Here is a 20399-nt window from a genome sequence, read left to right on the forward strand (position 1 = left end):
AAAAAAAAGATCAATACTGAGTGAAAAAAAAAAAAAAAATCAAACCAAGAAAACAAACCCAGAACTGACAAAGATATGAAAATTAGAAGACAAAGGCATTAAGGTATTATAATTATATTCCAGATGTTCAAAAGGTTTGCGAAGAGACATAGAAGATATCAAAAGACCAAAATCTAGCTTTTAGAAATGTAAACTACAATGTTCGGGATGAAAAATATACTAGATAGGAATAATTAGATTAGACATTATAGAAGAAAATATCAGTAAACTTGAAGGCATAGTAATAGAAATTATATAAAATGAAACAAAAAAATAATTTTTAAAAATGAAAATACCATCACAGTGAGCTGAGGAACAACTTCAAATGGCTTAAAAGACATATAATTGGAGTCTCCAAAGAAAAGAAAACAAAATGGAGGGGAGAAAATATATTTGAATAAATTATGGCCAAAAGTTTTCCGAATTTGATAAAATCTATACAGCCATGATCTAATAAGTATAACCAACCCCAAGAACAAGAAATATAAAGAAAACCACAATCAAATTGCTCAAAACCAGTAATTAAGGAAAAATTTTAAAAGCAGCCAGAAAAAAGAAATGTTACATATAGAAGAAACATAAGGATGACAGCAGATTTCTCGCTGGAAATAATGCAACCCAGAAGACAGTTGGAGTACAGGAAGCAAAAGACAAAAACCTGTTGATCTAGAATTCTGTATCTAGAGAAAATAGCCTTTAAAAATGAAGATAAAATAGAGTTTTTTCAAACACGCAAAAGCTGAAAGAATTCATCACCTGCAGACCGATACTAAAATAAAAATTAAATTTTAGACAAAAGAAAAATGACTCCAGGCAAAAATCTGCATCTTTACACAAGGCAATAAAGAGCAATGGAAATGGTGACTACATAGGTAAATATGCAAGACTGCATTCTTATTATTCAAATTTCCTGAAAATGTCATAGATATTTTTGTTTGTTTTAAACAAACAAAAAAAATGGAAGGAAAAAAGCAATGTTCCAAGTGAGTGAAAATCATGAAAACAATATGGATGATACTAGCAACAAGAATTGGGAGTGACCCAATTATTATTGACTAGAGAAACTGGTTTGTGTAAAAGAACAGCAAGAGGTAAAGACAGAAAGGTAGGAAGGTGCCACACTATGGAAGACCTTGTCCTGAAGGCTTTATGAACTAATATTGTCTATGCTTTATTCGTTAAGACATTCATATGAAGCAAATGTTGTCAGTGTTTTCTTTCCTAGGATTAATTTCCCAGCAGAGTACAGGATGAATTAGAAAGTAGAAAGAGTAGGCAGGGTACCCAATAAAGATAGCCTAGGTATGGAAAAATATGCCCATAAATTAATGGTACACTTTCAAGAATAAAAAAGTAGGTGAGGGAGACCTAATGGGAAAGATTTAGTGATTAATTGCATGGAGGGGTTGTGAGAGGAGGGAGTAGTAAGCACAGTCATATCTCCACTCTAAACCTCTTCCTTCAAAAAGGGAAGCAACGAAAATGGTAACCACATAGGTAGGTAAATATGTAAGATTTCATAGAGTCAATCATTAAAAGAGAAAAAAGAAACTCTCTGATTATACTTGGTCTTACCAAGGTTTTAGTCAATTACCTCTTTTTCTTAACCCATTCATTATCTGTGTCTTCCCCTGTCCTATTGCATGTTTTGTAATAGAATGAAAAGCAAAAATGTACAGAAAAGCTGATGATGTAATGGCAATATATAATGAAATACAAATGTAAGATCTAATTTCCACTGTATTAAATACTACTGGCAAAGGGTCAAATACATGAGGAAAACACATGCTACTAAAACCCTCCACTAATAACAAAAGGCTGAACTTCAACACTACCTCCTGATTCTCTTCAGCAATTTTAGTAACAAGAGAAAAACATCAATTTAAATGCATCAAAATAAAAGCATGAAAAACGTTTTCAAAACTTAAGTCTTAAGGAAGAATAACAGTCACTAAGACTTTACTTATATGACAATCTGAGTCCCTAAAACACAGGCTTTTTGTTAGCCATGCTTTATGTGTTTTTCAAAAGACATACAAATATACATTAATTCATAATGCCCTACTAGATTTCATTAGGTACTTAAGTTCAGAAAGGAGACTCAAATGCATATTTCATGAAGTACACGCAAAAACAGAAATATTAGAAAACATGGAGAGCAGAACATAAAAAGAAACGTCACATAACAAATAAATTCACAAGTCCTCATACACTAATTCCTGATACTTGTCAAGCATTAATGGCATTTGCATTTGTACAAGAACATCTAATAATTATACACAAGGAATAGAAATACGATGTGGGAATCACTTTTGTTGTGTAGCAAGAATGATAAAAAGAAGCAGATGAGAATGTAGTTTAGGCTTGGTAATGGCTAGATAAGAAGAACATTTTGTAACATCAGTCATTACTTTCAGCATGCCTGTTTCCCAAAGAAACAGGATTCTGACCTTGTCAATGGCACTGCATACTTACTGGGAATATCAAACGGGAAAAATGAGGCAGTTGATCCCAGAAGCACATAAGCAGCTCCACAGAAGCCACCTAGGTCAGTGGCCCACCTTAAGTTCATAAGAGGGAAGCAAGAGATTCATCTGGCTCAATCTTGTTGCTAGTGTTTGGGTAGTTTTTTAACTATTTAGAGATGTAAAAGAATAATTTCCATGGCCATTACATCACTATTACATTGCTATTGCATATAAGAAAATGTCACAATAAAAGAACAAAAGGTTCTAGAACTCCAGCTCTCTACATTTTGTATTACTAGCTTTGGCTGCATTTCACAAGGAAATATGAACTGAAAACACAAAGCACTCATTTGAAGGAAAAAAAATGTGTAAACATGCTGCATAAACATATAAAGGAAAGACACTTCAAGTGTTTTAAGTTAGAAACATCAGTATAACTCAAAACAATAACTAGAAAATTGCCCAATATGCAAAACAGGGTTAACATGGTATGGCTGCATTTGTAAAAATACATTCCCAAAACACTAACAAGAGGGATCAAGTATCTCCTCAGAGTTTAAATACATTTCATACATCAAACTCTGGCTGAATCTGATTTTCCTAGCTTCATTTTTTATTTATTTAATAAATAAATAAATTTAATAAATAAATAATGTCAATACCTCCAGGATGTACCTTACTGACTCCCCAGGGAACTTTATATCACTAGCTACGCATGAACAGCAAGGAGGAAAAAAACAAGGTATGCCTCCTGTTATGGTTTAAATCCAAAATAAATTCAGCTTCTCTATAGCATTTATCTTGAATGTCATATTGACTGATTGTTTACCTAAATCTTCAGCATGTAATTTCAATATTACATGCTGTATTTTATCTAAATTGGGCTTAATTATACTAAACTGATTATAACAATAACCTCTTCCAGTACCCCCACAGTTAGGGCCTATTTGTCATTTCCTTCTAGAAAAATTACTAGAACAGTAACTTTGTCTATCAGCAAGGCCTCATTTGTAAATAATTTCGCTTTATATTCTTCACAAAGATATTTAGAGTATCTGAAATATTCAAGTATTATATATTTAAGCATCAGAAAAGTTCAGAAAAATGATACTCTCTTAATATTTAATTTGAACAAGTCCTAGACAAGTTTACTATACATTTTCACTTAAAATATATCAGCTATTAATTTAATAGTTACAGATTTTTTTTTTTAAGGCAGAGTCTCTCTCTGTCTCCCAGGTTGGGGTGCAGTGGTGCAATCACAGCTCACTGTAGCCTCGACCTCCTGGTCTCAAGTGATTCTCTCACCTCAGCCACCTGAGTGGGTGGGACACAGGCATGTGTCACCACACCCAGCTAATTTTTGTATTTTTTTGTAGAGATGGTGTTTCACCATGTTGCCCAGGATGGTCTCGAACTCCTTGGCTCAAGCAATCCACTCCCCTCCACCTCCCAAAGTGCTAGGACTACAGGTATGAGCCACTGTGCCCAGTCTTAATGTTGACAGTATTTTAATACAGTGTCTTACAAATACCATTACTGCTATAAGAACTTTCTTTAGTACTAATTCCCAAAAAATTATTTCTAAATGTAGATAACGTCATACTCCCAAGTTCAACAAAGTAGCAAGTTAAACAGCATGCTTCTTTAATAATAGTAGTAGGAAATACATACACATGCATGTATACACACACACACACAGGCTTACAATTGCACACACATATACATACATACATACTTATATTCTGTTTACCACATGTCAGGGAAATATTATCTCATTTTATTCTCTCAGAAATGCTTTAAGATAGAAAATATTATTACCCTAATTTTACAGGTGAGGAAATTGAGGGATAAATATTCAGTGACTTGGAATAGGTCACAGGGCTAGCTAGGAGTCCATCCTAAGTTCAAACTAAACAGTCTGACTCTAGAGCCAAGACAAATTCCATATATTCAGTTTATGAAGTGGACTAAAAAAAAATAAAACACAAGACTGCTATTCAGCAGATAGGATATAACATAAAGACACACAAAAGAAAGATATAAAGTTGCATGTGTAGTACAACAGCAATTCTGTTTTTTTAAATGCCCAGAAAGAGATTAGAAAGTAATTTGCCAAAAATGTTAACATTTACCACTGAGCAATGAGATGTGGGTTCATCTTTCTTCTTTTCTAATACTTTTGTGCTTTTAAAACTTGACCAAAAGTATGAATCTCTTTTACAATGAGAGACAAGAGAAAGAAAAGTTACACGCAAAAGCAAGGAAGTTTGACAGACTTCAAGAAGGCTTCCTCTCGTCAAGATTGCCTATGTACTACCAGTTAAAATGAAGACAATAAATAAAGATTACTGAAGCTTATGACTATTTATTCCCAAAAGGCTTAAGAGAACTCCCTTTTGCACAATAGTGCATGCAGAAATATGTTTATAGTCTGATTTCAAAAAACACTATTTAAAACAAAGATGAAGAAAAGAAAAAAATCTAGTAGAAATATTAGTACAACTAGGAATCAAAAGAAAGACTTTCATAACTGATAGATGACTACTGAAAATTGTAAAAGTAAAAAAGGCCTAAACCAATAAACATTTAGTTATATACTTGCAAATTTCTGAGGGAAAACCATGGCAGTCTGTGTATAAATATCACATATTATTGTCTGTGCTTTTAAGCTAAGCATTACTTGTTCTACATTATACCCCCAATACATAAACTTTCTGAAATTTGAAATTTCAAATGTTCTCTCTAGAACTTGAAAACTTCATTTTAATTACCTCATACAATTAACTGCCCAGCATTGCTTTTCTGCTGTTCAAAGAAAAAAGGGTTGTATCTTTTTCACTACATGTGAACCTGGTGATTTCTTCTTCTTGTTCACAGTTTACTCGTGAATTATACAGGAATCATACATACTTTGTTGTCCATATGTCTGTCCTCATCTGCATATTATCCTCAATTACATGCTTTTAAAGATTCATGAAATATTCTACAAGCATTTGGCATAGCAGAACAAAAAAGAGGCCACTTAAACAATTAGAAATAAAAGTAGCAACTATTTTACATTTCAAGGCTTTTTTCTTCATTCAAAAGACATTTTCATTTCTAGGAAACGAAATATACCCATTTAATTTTCTATAGTATCTCTTCATACTCGTTCTTACCAGTATCCATTTGCCAGACGTACACAGAACCATCTGAACACCCCACTACCAGATAATCATCAGAAGGCCTCCATTTGATTACTTGAATAGGAAAAAGGTGACGAGATGCCAACATTATGCATTTTTTCTCTCGCAAACTTAGAAGTCCTACCGAGTGGTCACTGGCTACAGAGCAGATGCAGTGCTGTACTCTTGCCTGAAAAGAAGAATAAACCTTAATTGTATTTAAATTAAATTTAAAATAAAATGGATCCTGTTTTCAATAACTTAAGGCAAAATTAATTATACATTTGCTGCCACTGAAAAACAACCACAATATTAGGTCATGTTGAAAAATGTGTTCCTTTATATTATACATAAAACCCAGATCAATCATCAAAATATTTTTATACTAAATTAATTCTAGATTAAAGACTGTAAAAGATTGGAAAAACTGCTGTTCAAATGTAAAGATGACCTCACTAAAATGATTACTATATTGGAGCAGGCAAAGCTGAGAAAAAATTGATCTGTTATTAGGTGTTCTCTTTCCATGGTGTGAACTTTCCTTTGTTTGCTGCGGGAGCTGCTTCCTGCAGCGCTTCTTTCTGTCTGTGACTCTTTCATTTAGACCCATGCTCTTTCCTGCACCTTTGCTCAAAAACAATACCCTCACCGTCCGTCTGCCACGATCATTTCTTAGGAGTCATAGATATTCACATTATCTGTAGATATGCATTCCTGTTTCTTTCATGGTGTCTATCTGTAATGCCAGCAGATGCACCACCTCAACTAGCCACACAATAGCCAATTAAATGTTCTGCTGTATATTTTCTGCTCACCTCTAGTTTTTGCCCTTCAACTCCTTTTTAGAACAAGACAAGATGTAAATAATCAAAGATTTTCTCTGGTAAGAGAGAACTGAACCTATGACCTAAAAAATTAAAAATTAAAGTCTGTATTTCTGTAAAACAATTTATAAACAATTGAAAATTTAACTTTTCAGTGACTTACTAGATCATGCTTTCAGGTCATACTGAGAGAAACCATATAAAAACAGCCATTTGAAACTCATTCTTGTACATATCGTGGCTATTTATTGAAGGTGAGGCTCACTGCACTATATATATACTCTTTTCCTTGTATGGGATCTAAAGAAAAAACACATCAAACCTCACCCTGCTGGGTTCTCCTAAGCAAACAGGCTGTTTTTAAACTAAAGATCAGTATCTCAATATCTTTCCCAAATAGGACATGTGGATAGATATTAGGTGAAAAAAAGGGAGGAAAAGTGTGGTCAAATGTGCATGGGAAATACTGACAATACTGAGGTTAGGTGGTAGCTGTTGTTTTTAACCACAGAACTTCCAAGAACCTTTAGAATGCTGTGACCATAATTATCTCGTCAAGGGGATACAACATCATTCATCTCCAAAGCTGTTTGACCATAGTAATCTTATTAGGACCTAGTTTTAGATGAACACACTTTGGAAACTCAGGACTGAATTTTCTATCTATAACATTGCTGGATCTTGGGCATAAGTATCGGAATATGGCCTATCAATGGTCTCATTTGCTTTCTTCCCTTACATTCTCTTCACTATGATTTAGCTTTATTTTTATCTTACTAGATAATGTTTATTTTTGTAAACAACCTAAAATCAATGTTTGAATGAAGCAGCATAGTAATAAAACAAAGATGACAGTAATATTTAACTATTTACTTTGTTCTTAAATTCAAATGTTTTATTTTTATTCTTTGTTAGCTTTATTTGTACTTTGCGTATTATAATTACACACTATAATCAGCATAACAGGTGTTTACTCATGTTAAAAGTTAAAAAAAAAAACTAAATTCAGAGAAATGGTATTACAAACCTTTATTAAAACATTATATAGAATTTTTAAAGCATTTTTTAAGCTTACTTATTTTCCTGATAAACATTCAATTGAAACATGAAATGTGATTCTTAATGTCTTTACAAAAGACATTAAAAACTGAGGGGCGGTTGACTCTGACACACACAAATTAGTTTTATAATTAACAAATCAAAACAAAATGGCAAACTACAAAAATAGTGAAATTTGGGTATGTTAGAACAAAACTGGGTAAATACACACACACACACACAGAGCTACATATGTATGCTGCTAACTCAAAGCAAGAGTTTAATACAATGGATGTTTTGCATTTCTACAGCTTATCATCAGTACTGACTTTGTCAAATATATCCATTATTCATTTTATAAAAAGGGTTGGTTGCTACATTAATGGTTAACTACAATATTCTATTTTGCAACATTAATCTGTCAAAAAGTGGTCATTTTATTTATTTCCCTCGTGAAAGAAATAGTTATCTTTTTCTATGAGTATAATGAACTTAAAGAATGATGCCTAAACAGTATTCCTTTTCATCTGTTTATATCCTTTCATCAGGCACTTATCAATCACAGTATTCACACATCCAACACCACTGTTTTTTATATATATATTATATTTAATAGAGCCTCTAGGTTGCCCAGGCTAGTCTTGAACCCCTGGGCTCAAGCAATCCGCCTGCCTCAGCCTCCCAAAGTGCTAGGACTACAGGCGTGAACCACCACGCCTGGCCACTGACCCTACTATTGATTCTGCTATTTAGACTTACAAACTGTCCAAAATCTTCTTTATAAAGAGCTAATCCCTAATTAGTGCCACACATCTAACTGACCTACTTGCTGGTCCCCACATTGAAAGTCATTTCATTCATGCTCACATACACTCTAGTCATTCCTTTTCAAAAAGTGGAGAAAATGAAGTATGAGTCAATATGAAGTTTTGCCAATATTCTCTGTTAGGTGTTCTTAAATTTTGCCCTATTGGAGATCTCAACATCTGAGGTGACACAAAGCTACTGACAACGACTGAGCTACGCATACTCTCTCTCTGTCAAAGATCTCCTTACCATAGTTTGTAATTTAGCAGAGAGAGGACTAGAGCCATTAAGCAAAGAAAAAAGCCTTTCCCATTCTTATGAGAAACTTGACCTTCCACATTATCAACTCCTCATGAGAAGTTTCCCTGTCAGAACTTTCACCCTCCCCATAGATACACAGGCAGATAATTTCAAAGATTTAAGAAAACGTAATCTATCTTCATAAGACTTAAAAGCTCTACATTATATTATTAGTTATGTAGCAAAAATAAAGGACATACAAAATGAATATTAAATAAGAGCATAGGATCTGCTTTAAAAAGTAGATTATGAGGTGTAATTTTCTGAAGGTTAAAAAAAAGAGCTTTAACTCCAAGATTCTAGCTTTTTCATTTCTACATGATGCATTCTCCTCTGACACACAAATTTAACTAAATATGTTTTAAAGAATACTTTTATTCCCCTTTCACATAGTGTAATAATGAAAATTTGCAAATAACAAGCTTAATCTACAAAAAACTGGTCCAGGCCAGGCACAGTGGCTCACACGTATAATACCAGCACCTTGGGAGGTTGAGGGGGATGGATCACCTGAGGTCAAAAGTTCAAGACCAGCCTGGCTAATATGGTGGAAGCTCGTTTCTACTAAAAATACAAAACAGTAGCCGACGGGGAGGCTGAGGAAGGAGAATTGCTTGAACCTGCAGACAGAAGTTGCATGGAACCGAGATCACGCCATTGCACTCTAGTCTGGACGACGGAGTGAGACTCCATCTTAAAAAAAAAAGTTTATTCCAAAGTAAAAATGATATACCATCTCTGTAAATAAGTATCTAAAGAGTTAACTTTAGCTTTACTGTAATAAGACTGGAAATAGCCAAAATAATCAAGAATGAAAACAAAAAAAAATCAATATTACTAAGCCCAAGAAAGCATAGTTATTAGAGGTACTTAACTCACAAGAAAAGATGGTTCCGTGCTTTTTAAATATGGATTAAAATAAATCTAATTTTTCTTCTTTCAAAAAAAATGCTAGTCCAACTCATATAAAGAAAACTGGCCTGAAGCAGAAATGACCCAATATAGTAAAACCTCATTAATTTTGATTTCACTAATTAATTCTGAGTTGATGGCTACCTTTGCAGCCTGTGTGAAAACAAATTAATGGTATAAACAAAGCAAATGTCTAGCCTATTTAAGTGTAAAAGGAAAAAAGACTATTCAAGCAACACTTGATATTAATTTTAATTCAAACAATGAACAGAGTAATAAATAATTCTCAGCTATCTGTTAAATAAAAGCACTTAAAAGTTCTGATAAAACACAATTAACTTGGTTTCCTCTTATCTGTCCTCAAAATTATTAAAGCACTTCTTAAAGAATACTTTGTAACCCATATTTCTTCCTGATTTACATCCAGCTTCTTCACAAATGAGTTAAATTAGCACAATGCCTTTATTATTAAATTCTAGAGATCTGGGTTACTGAACACCTATTTCACTTGCAATGACTAATTTCACAACTTGATTAATTCCATTCTACTTCACCTTTTTTCATTTCAACCTGGAAAAGTCACCTAAACATGATTTAACACCAATGGCATTACAACAAGATAACATATAAAACATTTAAACTGTATAAGTAAAATAATAATACAACAACTAAAAAATGTGAACCTCTTTATCTTTAAACTTATTTGAAAAATATGCCTCAAATTATTCCTATTACACATGCATTAAATAATTTTGAAATGTGTTCCCTAGTTGTATATTTACAAATTATACATGTGTAATTCTGTGCACTGTATCACTTAAATTGTAATAGATGCACAAATACATATATTTTAAAAGGATGACTCAAGGTTTAAATAAACAGATTTAAGAATAAACATTTCTGAAACGTCTCACTAATGTGAGTAACTTCATATTACATTAGCCAATATCTCATGTCACAAAATGGATCCTTAGGAAGGTTTCCTTGTTAATGACAGTGGATGTAAATACAAATTTCATATAATTATAAATTTTTTGCTGCCCTCCTGCCAGACTGATCAAATGATCATTAAAACTTGTCATATAGCTGATGAAGAGATTTTTCATTAGAAATATCTCCCATCCATATTTTCCCTGTATTTTCCCTGCCCATTTTGTGATGGCTAGGTTTAGAACTATATAATATCATCTGCAAATCTGCAAATCCCTTAAGCAAGCACATTCTAACTGGAAACAAACAGGGTCAAAGTAACTCTGGCACCCCACTTGAGGCTCACCCACTCTGGCCTGAGATGATGCGTGTCCATCTGGAATGCAAAACAAATGAGGCCACCAATGCCCCTCCTTCTAGTAAATGTTCATAAAGCTCAATTTCCTAAGATTAAAAAATAAGTAAATAAAAGTTCTAAGATTTTCTTTCTATACCCCCGTTGACTGTCTTTCTATTCTACTTTGGTAACCACTGCTATCAACTGACATAAAGAATGTAAACATAAAATTCCACTTAAAAATTTGTACTGTTATGGAACAGAACTTATGCGGCACAGATGAAGTATTCTATCAACTGAGCTAGTATTTTACAGGTGAAAGTTATTCAAATTCATGTTGCAAACACTGTATTAATTCTGCCCTAGACACGATATGCACCAATGACATCAAATGCCAATTAAAAGTAAAGGGTAACAACAATCAACAGAATATTTAACCAAGTAAAAACACTATTTTTATTTGATGAAAAAGCAAAGAGAGGGGAGAAGATACTGGCCCAAAATAAGTATATTCTTAGGTCAATTACTATTTTTCAAATAATTATCATCTTAAACTAAATAAAGGCTCATTGGATTTGCCAGTAAATAATCCTCACAGTACATTAGTGCTGAACAGCAGAATGCCACAAGCTATCACAGAATCTGAAAGAGTCAGAATATACCACCTAGGTCACCCAGTCTGACCTTACGCATTTTACAAGACTTCATTTTAAACCATTCCCAGAAACCTCTTATGTAACCTGTTCCTAAGCATCTGCCATGAATTACAGAAATCAGAGACAGCTAGTTTATCCCATCCACCAGCTCTCTGGGGAGATGATTCCACTTTCCAACAGCTCCCAATGTAAATAATATATATTTTTTATTTTCTACTTTTGCTAATTTGTTTTCTAAACTAAATTACTCTTTTTCTTCACATCATTTCAGGAGCAATGGTCTTATTTGCCCAAAACAATTTTTCTCTTTGCCTGAACAGTTGCTAAACATACAAACCTTCTATTGTCTCTCCTTTTAAACATGCCCATCATTAGACATGCTATAAATGACCAGCTTCTTTTGCTCATAAATCAATCCCACTATTCTCTTAATCATTATTTCTTGTACTTCCCAGAACTCTTACTATGGAACATAAATGTGCAGTTAAGATGCATCATTTATCACGTTAAATATTCTACCTGAAGGGGACAAAAGAGCCTATGAAATTAAATGTTAATTTCACTTCTACACTTTCACAAAACTTGACTTTTTAAAAACGCTTTAAAAATCCAAACTTCATTTAAAAAAAAAAAAAGTAGAGGACTGTTTATTTAATACATGTTTTAGTAAAAAAGACCATATGGTCCAACCACAACACTGATTAACAAACTAATTGGATAATTACATGAACAAGAAAACTTTTAGGGACTAGTTTTAACGTCTTCCTTTATTCACTGTATAGAAAAATAACACTGGAGAAATAGGACTAATTAGAACTCTATAATTCTTCAACTGCTTCCTTATTACTAAAATGGTAAAGAAATATGAAGGATTTAATACAAGATTAAGAAAATACTGCCTATCAAAGAAAAAAACAAGTATGTAATAAATAACATTGTGATAACTTAGAGAAGAGCAGATTTTTTTTATCCTTACATCACCCCACAATCATAAATACATTTCAGATATATTATTTTATGTTTGCTTTTAATTTAGCCATTGTTTCTCATCAAGTCTTATCACATTTCTGGGTGAAAAGATTTCAAGCTTCAAAAAATGTGGAAGAAACTACAAATAAAAAAATAAATTGATTACATAAAAACTGAAAATAAGTATAGGTTAAAAAATTCAACAGTAAATAATAAATTGGAAATTCCAGCAACAACAGAAGCCACATAAGCTTAATATTTCAGTTAAGAGCTCAAACACTAATAACCCTTGGAGAGAAAAAAAAAGCAAAGGACAAAAAGAAAAATGTCTTAAAAAAAAAAAAAACTAAAATCCTTTTAGAAAAATCTGAATATCTCTAGGTATCAGAGAAAAGCAAATTCAAACATTAAAATACTATTTTTACCTGTCAACTTGGACAAAGATTCTAAAAATTACAATGCCAAATAGTTAACGTTTTGGGGGTTCATACATTTTGCTAGGCGTGTTCCAACTGTTTGGCAGTAATTCATTACAGTCTCATTAACAACCCTTTGAGGTAGGTACTATTATTTCCATTTTTAAAGATGTAGAAACTGAAGCATGGAAGTAAGTAACTTTTGTGCTGGCAAGCAGCAATGAAACGGGCACTGAGAGTAGAAAATAATTTCATAATATAATTCAGCAGCCTTAAAAATGTTAATAAGCTATTATATCAAATTTCTGAGGTTCTGATATTTTCACTGAGTAGACTATATACAAAGAAAATAATCCTACATGAAAGAAAATATTTACAAAGACATTGAATATTGTATTATTTACAATAGAAGATATTGGGAACAATTAAATACCCAAAGTAGAATTGCTAAGTAAATATGGCATGCTCCCACAATGTAATGTAAAATTACTTTCATGAATAAGTAAAATAACTTTGAAAATATTTGTCACAATATTAAATGAAAATGCAATATGCACAGGAAACTGTATCTACAGTAAAATCACAAGGATATAATAAAATGGATTTTAAGAGGCTAGAAGAACATACATCAAAATATATTAATTGTGGTTCTCTTAACAGGTGACCTTTTACCTTCTTAGTTATCTCTATTTTCAAAAATGTTAACAGTGGATATACATTAATCAAGGTGCAATGAAAACTATACCACATTTTTAAAGAGCAAGTAATATGTTACAAGTAAAAAAAAAAAAAAGGGAACTAAAACTGAAAAATTCCAAACTTGAATAATCAAAGATGAAAAACTAAAAGATAAGTCATACAAATCAATAATGAAAAATGACAAAAACTGGAGAAAACTAATTACTTTGAAATAGACTACAAAATCTGCTAAAGGGCAGCATTTATCAGTTCAGGCTGTCAAATCAGACTACTAAGGATCAAATTCGAGTGCTGCCCCTTGCTAACTGTCTGACTTGGATGAGTCATTTAACCACTCCGAGTCTCTTTTCTCTGTATGATGTGGTTAACAGCAGTAACATACCTAACAGAATTGCTGTGTGAATAACATGAAATATAAATTCATACAGTGACTAACATGTCATGAATACAAAAGATAATGTTATCGCCATCATCATTATTATTATGTAATTATATAGCATAGATTCTATCTTTTAGAATGTAATTGTATTTGTTTTCTGAAGGGGTTAACTGTTGCTGATGTGTAGGTATCTACCAGAAAATATGAAAACATTCATAATTCTTCAAGAACATGAATTTCCCTTTTTCAATACTTTCTTCTCATATGAATACCTCTGCCTTAATTTAATCTGAATAGTTCCATCTGCATAATCATCAGTATCACTCACATGCTACCATAAATTACATTAATAAAGCTTTATAACAATTTGTAAATAAATAAAATACAGCTCCTCAATGGCCAGCTTCCACAGTTCTCTGAACATTTCTTCTTATGTTTTTCTACTGAACTTACTTTATTATTTTTCACTTCATGCCTTTAAAATATTAAAATGCTTTCTTTAACTTCACTTACATATTTATGGGTTTTAGAGACTGAGATGGTTAAATCTGCAGGCTCTAAAAATATTCTAAAGTCTGGTTTTTTTTTAAGACAGAGTCTCCTTCTGTCGCCCAGGCTGGAGTGCAGTGGCGCAATCTCAGCTCACTGCAACCTCCACCTCCTGGGTTCAAGCGATTCTCCTACCTCAGTCTCTCGAGTAGCTGGGATTATAGGCGCATGCCACCACACCCAGATAATTGTTTTGTATTTTTAGTAGAGACAGGGTTTCACCATGCTGGCCAGTCTGGTCTCAAACTCCTGACCTCAGGTGATCCACCTGTCTCAGCCTCCCAAAGTGCTGGGATCACAGCATGAGCCTCCACGCCTGGCCTTATATTCTAAAGTTTTTTAAGGAACTCAAAGTGTTGCCCCTTTCCACTCTCCACACACCATTCAGCTGTCCGCTGTCCTCTGTCCAGACCCACAAACCTTAGGCTGCATACATTCAGGGAATAAGATCTTCTGGAAAAAGACTGCCCGGTATTACAATTCCCAAAAGCTCTCTGTTAGTCCTGCCCTTCTACTTTCTCACCCTCAACTTAGAACTTAAACAGCAACCACACATCTAATCAAGTGATTTTTAATCTGCCTGCTTGGTCTTACCTGTTTATGTAAATCATACCTATATCATTACAGGAAATAAACACTGGGCCGGGCGTGATGGCTCACACCTGTAATCCCAGCACTTTGGGAGGCCGAGGTGGGCAGATCCTAGAGGTCAGGAGTTTGAGACCAGCCTGGCCAACATGACGAAACCCCATCTCTATTAAAAATACAAAAATTAACTGAGTGTGGTGGCGAGTCCCTGTAATCCCAGCTACTCAGGAGGCTGAGGCACAAGAATTGCTTGAACCTGGGAGGCGGCGGTTGCGATAAGAAGAGAGAGCGCCACTGTATTCCAGCCTGCGCAACAGAGCAAGACTCTGTCTCAAAAAAAAAAAAAAAAAGGAATAAACACTGAATTCTCACACCCCCGATACAACACAGAAAACTTTTTGTTTCCTTTCTCATGGAAACCAACAGGTTGACAGACACTGTCCTCATTTTTCTAACTGGAGATGCTGAACAAACCTGTATATCTCTTTCCTGGCAGTAAATTAACAGAACACAATACACTGAAAGTACCTCTTTGTTTTAAAAGGATGCTGACGTGCTGTTTAAGCCTGTATCAAAAAAACATAGAGAGACCTAACCTTCAGTGTCCACAAAACACTATGAGCTGGCAAGAATGCTGTGCCTAGCCCATAATTTATGTCCTAAGAAGAGCAATAAATGGGGTCAAACCTCCCCCTTGATCACCTGGGGTCATGTTGACAAAGGCTTTGCATGTGTAATACCCCACTGTAATCTACCCACAAATGTCCAGAAAAACATGACCCAGTTTGGTCTTCTCAGTTGAAAACCCCAATTTTCAGGCAATGAGCAGGAAAGAATGGTACTTAGGACTATAATTTCCAAGGAATTAGGGGAGAGTTAAAACCTTTTATCCAGTTGGTGATATTATCTCTTAATTATCTTGAAACTTCTCTCATGCAAAAAAAAAAAATGCGAAGTTAGACTGTCAGAGAAAGAGAATTCATCCCTAATTTGTGCAGGTTTTAAAGCCACCTGGCCACAGTTGGGAAACAAGCAAATGAAAAGTACGTAACAGGGCAACAAAGTATATTTCCAATAAAGTCATTTGAAGCTGGGCGCGATAGCTCATGCCTGTAATCCCAACACTTTGGGAGGCCAAGGCAGGCGGATCATTTGAGGTCAGGAGTTTGAGACCATCCTGGCCAACATGGTAAAACTTCATCTCTACTAAAAACACAAAAACATTAGCTGGGCGTGGTGGTACGCGCCTGTAATCCCAGCTACTGGGGAGGCTGACGCAGGAGAATCACTTGAACCCAGGAGACGGAGGTTACAAGGAGCTGAGATCACACCACTCCAGCCCGGGTGACAGAGCGAGACTCCATCTGAAAAATAAAAAATAAAAATTTGGCCAGGCGCGGTGGCTCACACCTGTAATCCCAGCACTTTGGGAGGCCGAGGTGGGCCAAGGTCAAGAGATTGAGACTATCCTGGCCAACATGGTGAAACCTCATCTCTATTAAAAACATAAAAATTAGCTGGGTGTGGTGGCATTCCAGCTACTCGGGAGGCTGAGGCAGAAGAACCACTTGAACCCGGAAGGTGGAGGTTGCAGTGAGCCGAGATTGTGACACTGCACTCCAGCCTAGGTGACAAAGCAAATCTCCATCTCAAAAAAAAATAAAAAATAAAAATAAAAAATTTTTTAAAAGTCATTTGAGTACTGAAAATGAACATAAAAACTGCCCAGATTTAGGCATTTATCATCCAAATGAAAATGTAGATAACTGAAAATAGAAATAATGGCAACAATAATGATGATTCAATGAGCTCTCATTACAGACCAAGAGTTACTTCTAAACTTTAAACCAACACTTCACAGAAATTGTGGCTAGGGCCTAGAGATGTTAAGTAACCTGCTAATGCCACTCCAAGATGGACGACACAAATTCAGATCTGTTTGGTTCTAAAGGCTGTTCTCACTGGCCTGACCAATCAATGGTCCCATTATTTCAAGCTCCATATGCCTACAGCAGAGTGTGCTCTCCAACTCCTTTAGAAAGCCTTCACCAATGACTAAGAAAAACCATTATTAATAACTTCAAAAAGAGCACCATCATACAAAAGTCAACTTTGTTGTTTGTTCTTTTTTTCTAAGATGTTGTCATCCATTTTCATTTCATTTTACCAGCTTGTCAAATCTTTCTTTAGACAAATAACATGAACATTTCCCCTCTCAGTACAGTCCCATATTTTATTATCTTGACTTTTTTTTCCTTACCTAAGTAGGATGAAATAGTGTCCTACTGCAGCTGGACTGCAGCACATACAAAACCATCACTCTAATCTCTTGGTCATTATTTTCTTTTTGTTGTTGTTTTTCAGATGGAGTCTCACTCTATCACCAGGCTGGAGTGCAGTGGTGTGATCTTGGCTCACTGTAACCTCCACCTCCTGGGTTCAAGGGATTCTCCTGCCTCAGCCTCCCCAGTAGCTGGGACTACAGGCATGTGCCACCACATCCAGCTAATTTTTTTGGATTTGGTAGAGACGGGGTTTCACTATGTTGGCCAGGATGGTCTCGATCTCTTGACCTCGTGATCCGCCAGCCTCAGCTTCCCAAAGTGCTGGGATTACAGGTGTGAGCCACCACACCTGGCCAGTCATTATTTTCAACGTAATGTACATATGTCCAATTCCAGCCAGGATCCGCCTAAATTCAAGTACTATCCAAGTATTAACTACTATAGACAGATCCATCAGGTACTAGTCAGGAAAATTTATGAATTGTTCCACATAACATGCTCTTAGCATTCTAACAGCATCTGCAAACAGAGGTTGTTAATGTATCATTTATGATTTCATAAATATCCACCAAACTAATATATTCAAATATCATATATATTCACCTTCCTTAAAGTTCCAAAATCACCTAAAGTAGACTTCCTAAGTGCCCTTTCTATGTACTCCCTGAGGGCTTTGAAAAACCCCTTTTTATAAGATTTATCATATTCCATTATAATTGCTGTTTGCTGCTCTGGCTCCCTCATTAGACTAAATACTACAAAAAAAAAGATATCTTATCTATATCTCTGGTTCTAGAAAGTGCCTGAAATATGGCAGATACTCAGATATTTGCTCAATGAATGTCTAATCAAAAATATGTTGCACCAAACTGAACACTACACTTGAAAGGTAATTCGTTTCTTCCTAGCAATTTTTGCCATTTAAAAATAAATTTAGAGAGCAGTGCATGGTGGCTCACACCTGTAATCCTAGCACTTTAAGAGGCCAAGATAGGAGGATCGCTTGAGGTCAGGAGTTCAATATCAGCCTGGGCAACATAGCAAGACCTCATCTCTAAAAAACAAAAATTAAATTGAAAAAAAATTAAATGTAAAGTCATTTTGAAATTGTCCCATGATTGTGCTACTCAAGAAAAATTAGTTGCAGTGTAATACTCTCTCTCCAGTCCAAAATAAAAAGTCAATTTAATCAGCTACTTCATTTACTAGGTTTAGCATCAAATCACTTCTGACCATTATTAAAAGTAAATTTCATGCCTAATCAACAATATGATTTAAGATTTTAAGGAACCTTTCCAAAACACAAGAATTTCTAATTTTTTAAAACGTTTGGCATGATATCAGCACAGTCAGCTAAGGTTGCAGTCTTTCCCGTTACTCTTAAAGGGGACTCTCACTGCCAGTCCCTTAGCACCGAGTTTTCTGACCTCCTACACAAGAGACAGGTGTATGATATTAAATTGAGGTTTTGCCATTAAAATAACAAAAATTACTTGTGCCAACCTAATATCTGAATGTATACATAACATTCATAGCATGACAGGGTCTCACTCTGTCACCTAGGCTGGAGTGTAGTGGCGCAATCATGGCTCACTGCAGCCTTGAACTCCAGGGCTCAAGCGATCCTCTCACCTCAGCCTCCCAAGTAGCTAGAACTATATGCCCATGTCACCAAACCCAGCTTTTTTTTTTTTTTTTTTTTTTTCTTTTTTGGTAGAGACAGGGTTTCACCATGTTGCCCAGGCTGGTCTTGAATTCCTGGCATTAAGTGATCCTCCCAGCCTGGCCTCTCACAGTGTTGAAATTACAGGTGTAAGCCGCCATACTCAGCCTCAATTTTTTATCTTAAACACAATAGTATAGAATAGTAGTAAAAATTTGGAAAACATAAAATTATCAAGAATATAAAACCAGCCGGGTGCGGTGGCTCACGCCTGTAATCCCAGCACTTTGGGAGGCCAAGGTGGGTGGATCATGAGGTCAGGAGATCAAGACCATCCTGGCTAACACGGTGAAACCCCGTCTCTACTAAAAATACAAAAAATTGGCCAGGCGTGGTGGCGGGCGCCTGCAGTTTCAGCTTCTCGGGAGGCTGAGGCAGGAGAATGGCGTGAACCAGGGAGGCGGAGCTTGCAGTGAGCCGAGATCGTGCCACTGCACTCCAGCCTGGGTGACAGAGCAAGACTCCGTCTCAAAAAATATATATATATAAAACCAATCAGAATGCACAACTAATATAGTATTGGTACATTAATACATTTGTGCTTTTAAAATGAGAGTGAGAGCTATATTTACATATACTCTACATACAGCTGCTTTCAAGACTAGAAAATTAGCAAGGCTTGAAAGATTATGAACAGGATGATGAAGGATTACGGTAGTAAAATGGTGACTGTACAAACCTATTCCTCATCGTTTGAAGAGCAATTTGACAATACCTACTCAAAAGCCTTTAAAAATTAATATGCCCTTTTTTATAGCAACTCCAAGTATAAGAACTTATCCTAAGAAACCATTCTAGAGCTACAAAAATATTTAACTGTACTAATTATCACTCTCACTGTTGATAACAGGCACAAAAAAAAAAACAAAAAAAACTTTTAAGCAACATTCTAAAATGTCCAGTAAAAATGAATTACAGAATATCATTTAAAATGATGCTGTGGGAATATTCTTAGTAACAAACATGACCATCTTTAGAAAATATCACTATTTTCCATAACTATTATTTAATTTTTAAAAATAAAATTAATATCAAAAAGATGGTGCCAAATACATAAAAATATATGACAATGTTCTCAAAATCTAAGAGAATTAAGTGTTAAAGGAAAAAGGAATGACACAGAATGTTATGTACATTACATTTTAAGAAAATAATGTTAGTTCTGCTTCCTGCTTTTGCTTAGTTTCTATTAACAAAGTTTGCTCTGCTTGACTTCAGATATTAAACTATGGGTATACACATTGCTTTTTAAATGCAATATTCAAGTTAAATTAGTAACAAAAATCTAGAATCAAAAACGTAAGATAAGAGCA

The 20399-nt window shown here is 34.7% G+C and overlaps 1 protein-coding gene across 1 annotated transcript in view; it reads right to left on the reverse strand.

Moving 5' to 3' along the window:
* The window catches only part of WDR7 (WD repeat domain 7), a 419729-nt gene that overhangs the window by 346118 nt on the left and 53212 nt on the right, over positions 1-20399 (reverse strand). Inside the window, exon 13 of the mRNA XM_011971716.1 lies at positions 5669-5864. Coding sequence (XP_011827106.1) covers positions 5669-5864 — 196 coding nt within the window. The remainder of the gene's footprint in view (positions 1-5668; positions 5865-20399) is intronic.

The sequence above is a fragment of the Mandrillus leucophaeus genome, unplaced genomic scaffold (assembly GCF_000951045.1).
Source record: "Mandrillus leucophaeus isolate KB7577 unplaced genomic scaffold, Mleu.le_1.0 Scaffold124, whole genome shotgun sequence".
NCBI classification, from domain to species: domain Eukaryota; kingdom Metazoa; phylum Chordata; class Mammalia; order Primates; family Cercopithecidae; genus Mandrillus; species Mandrillus leucophaeus.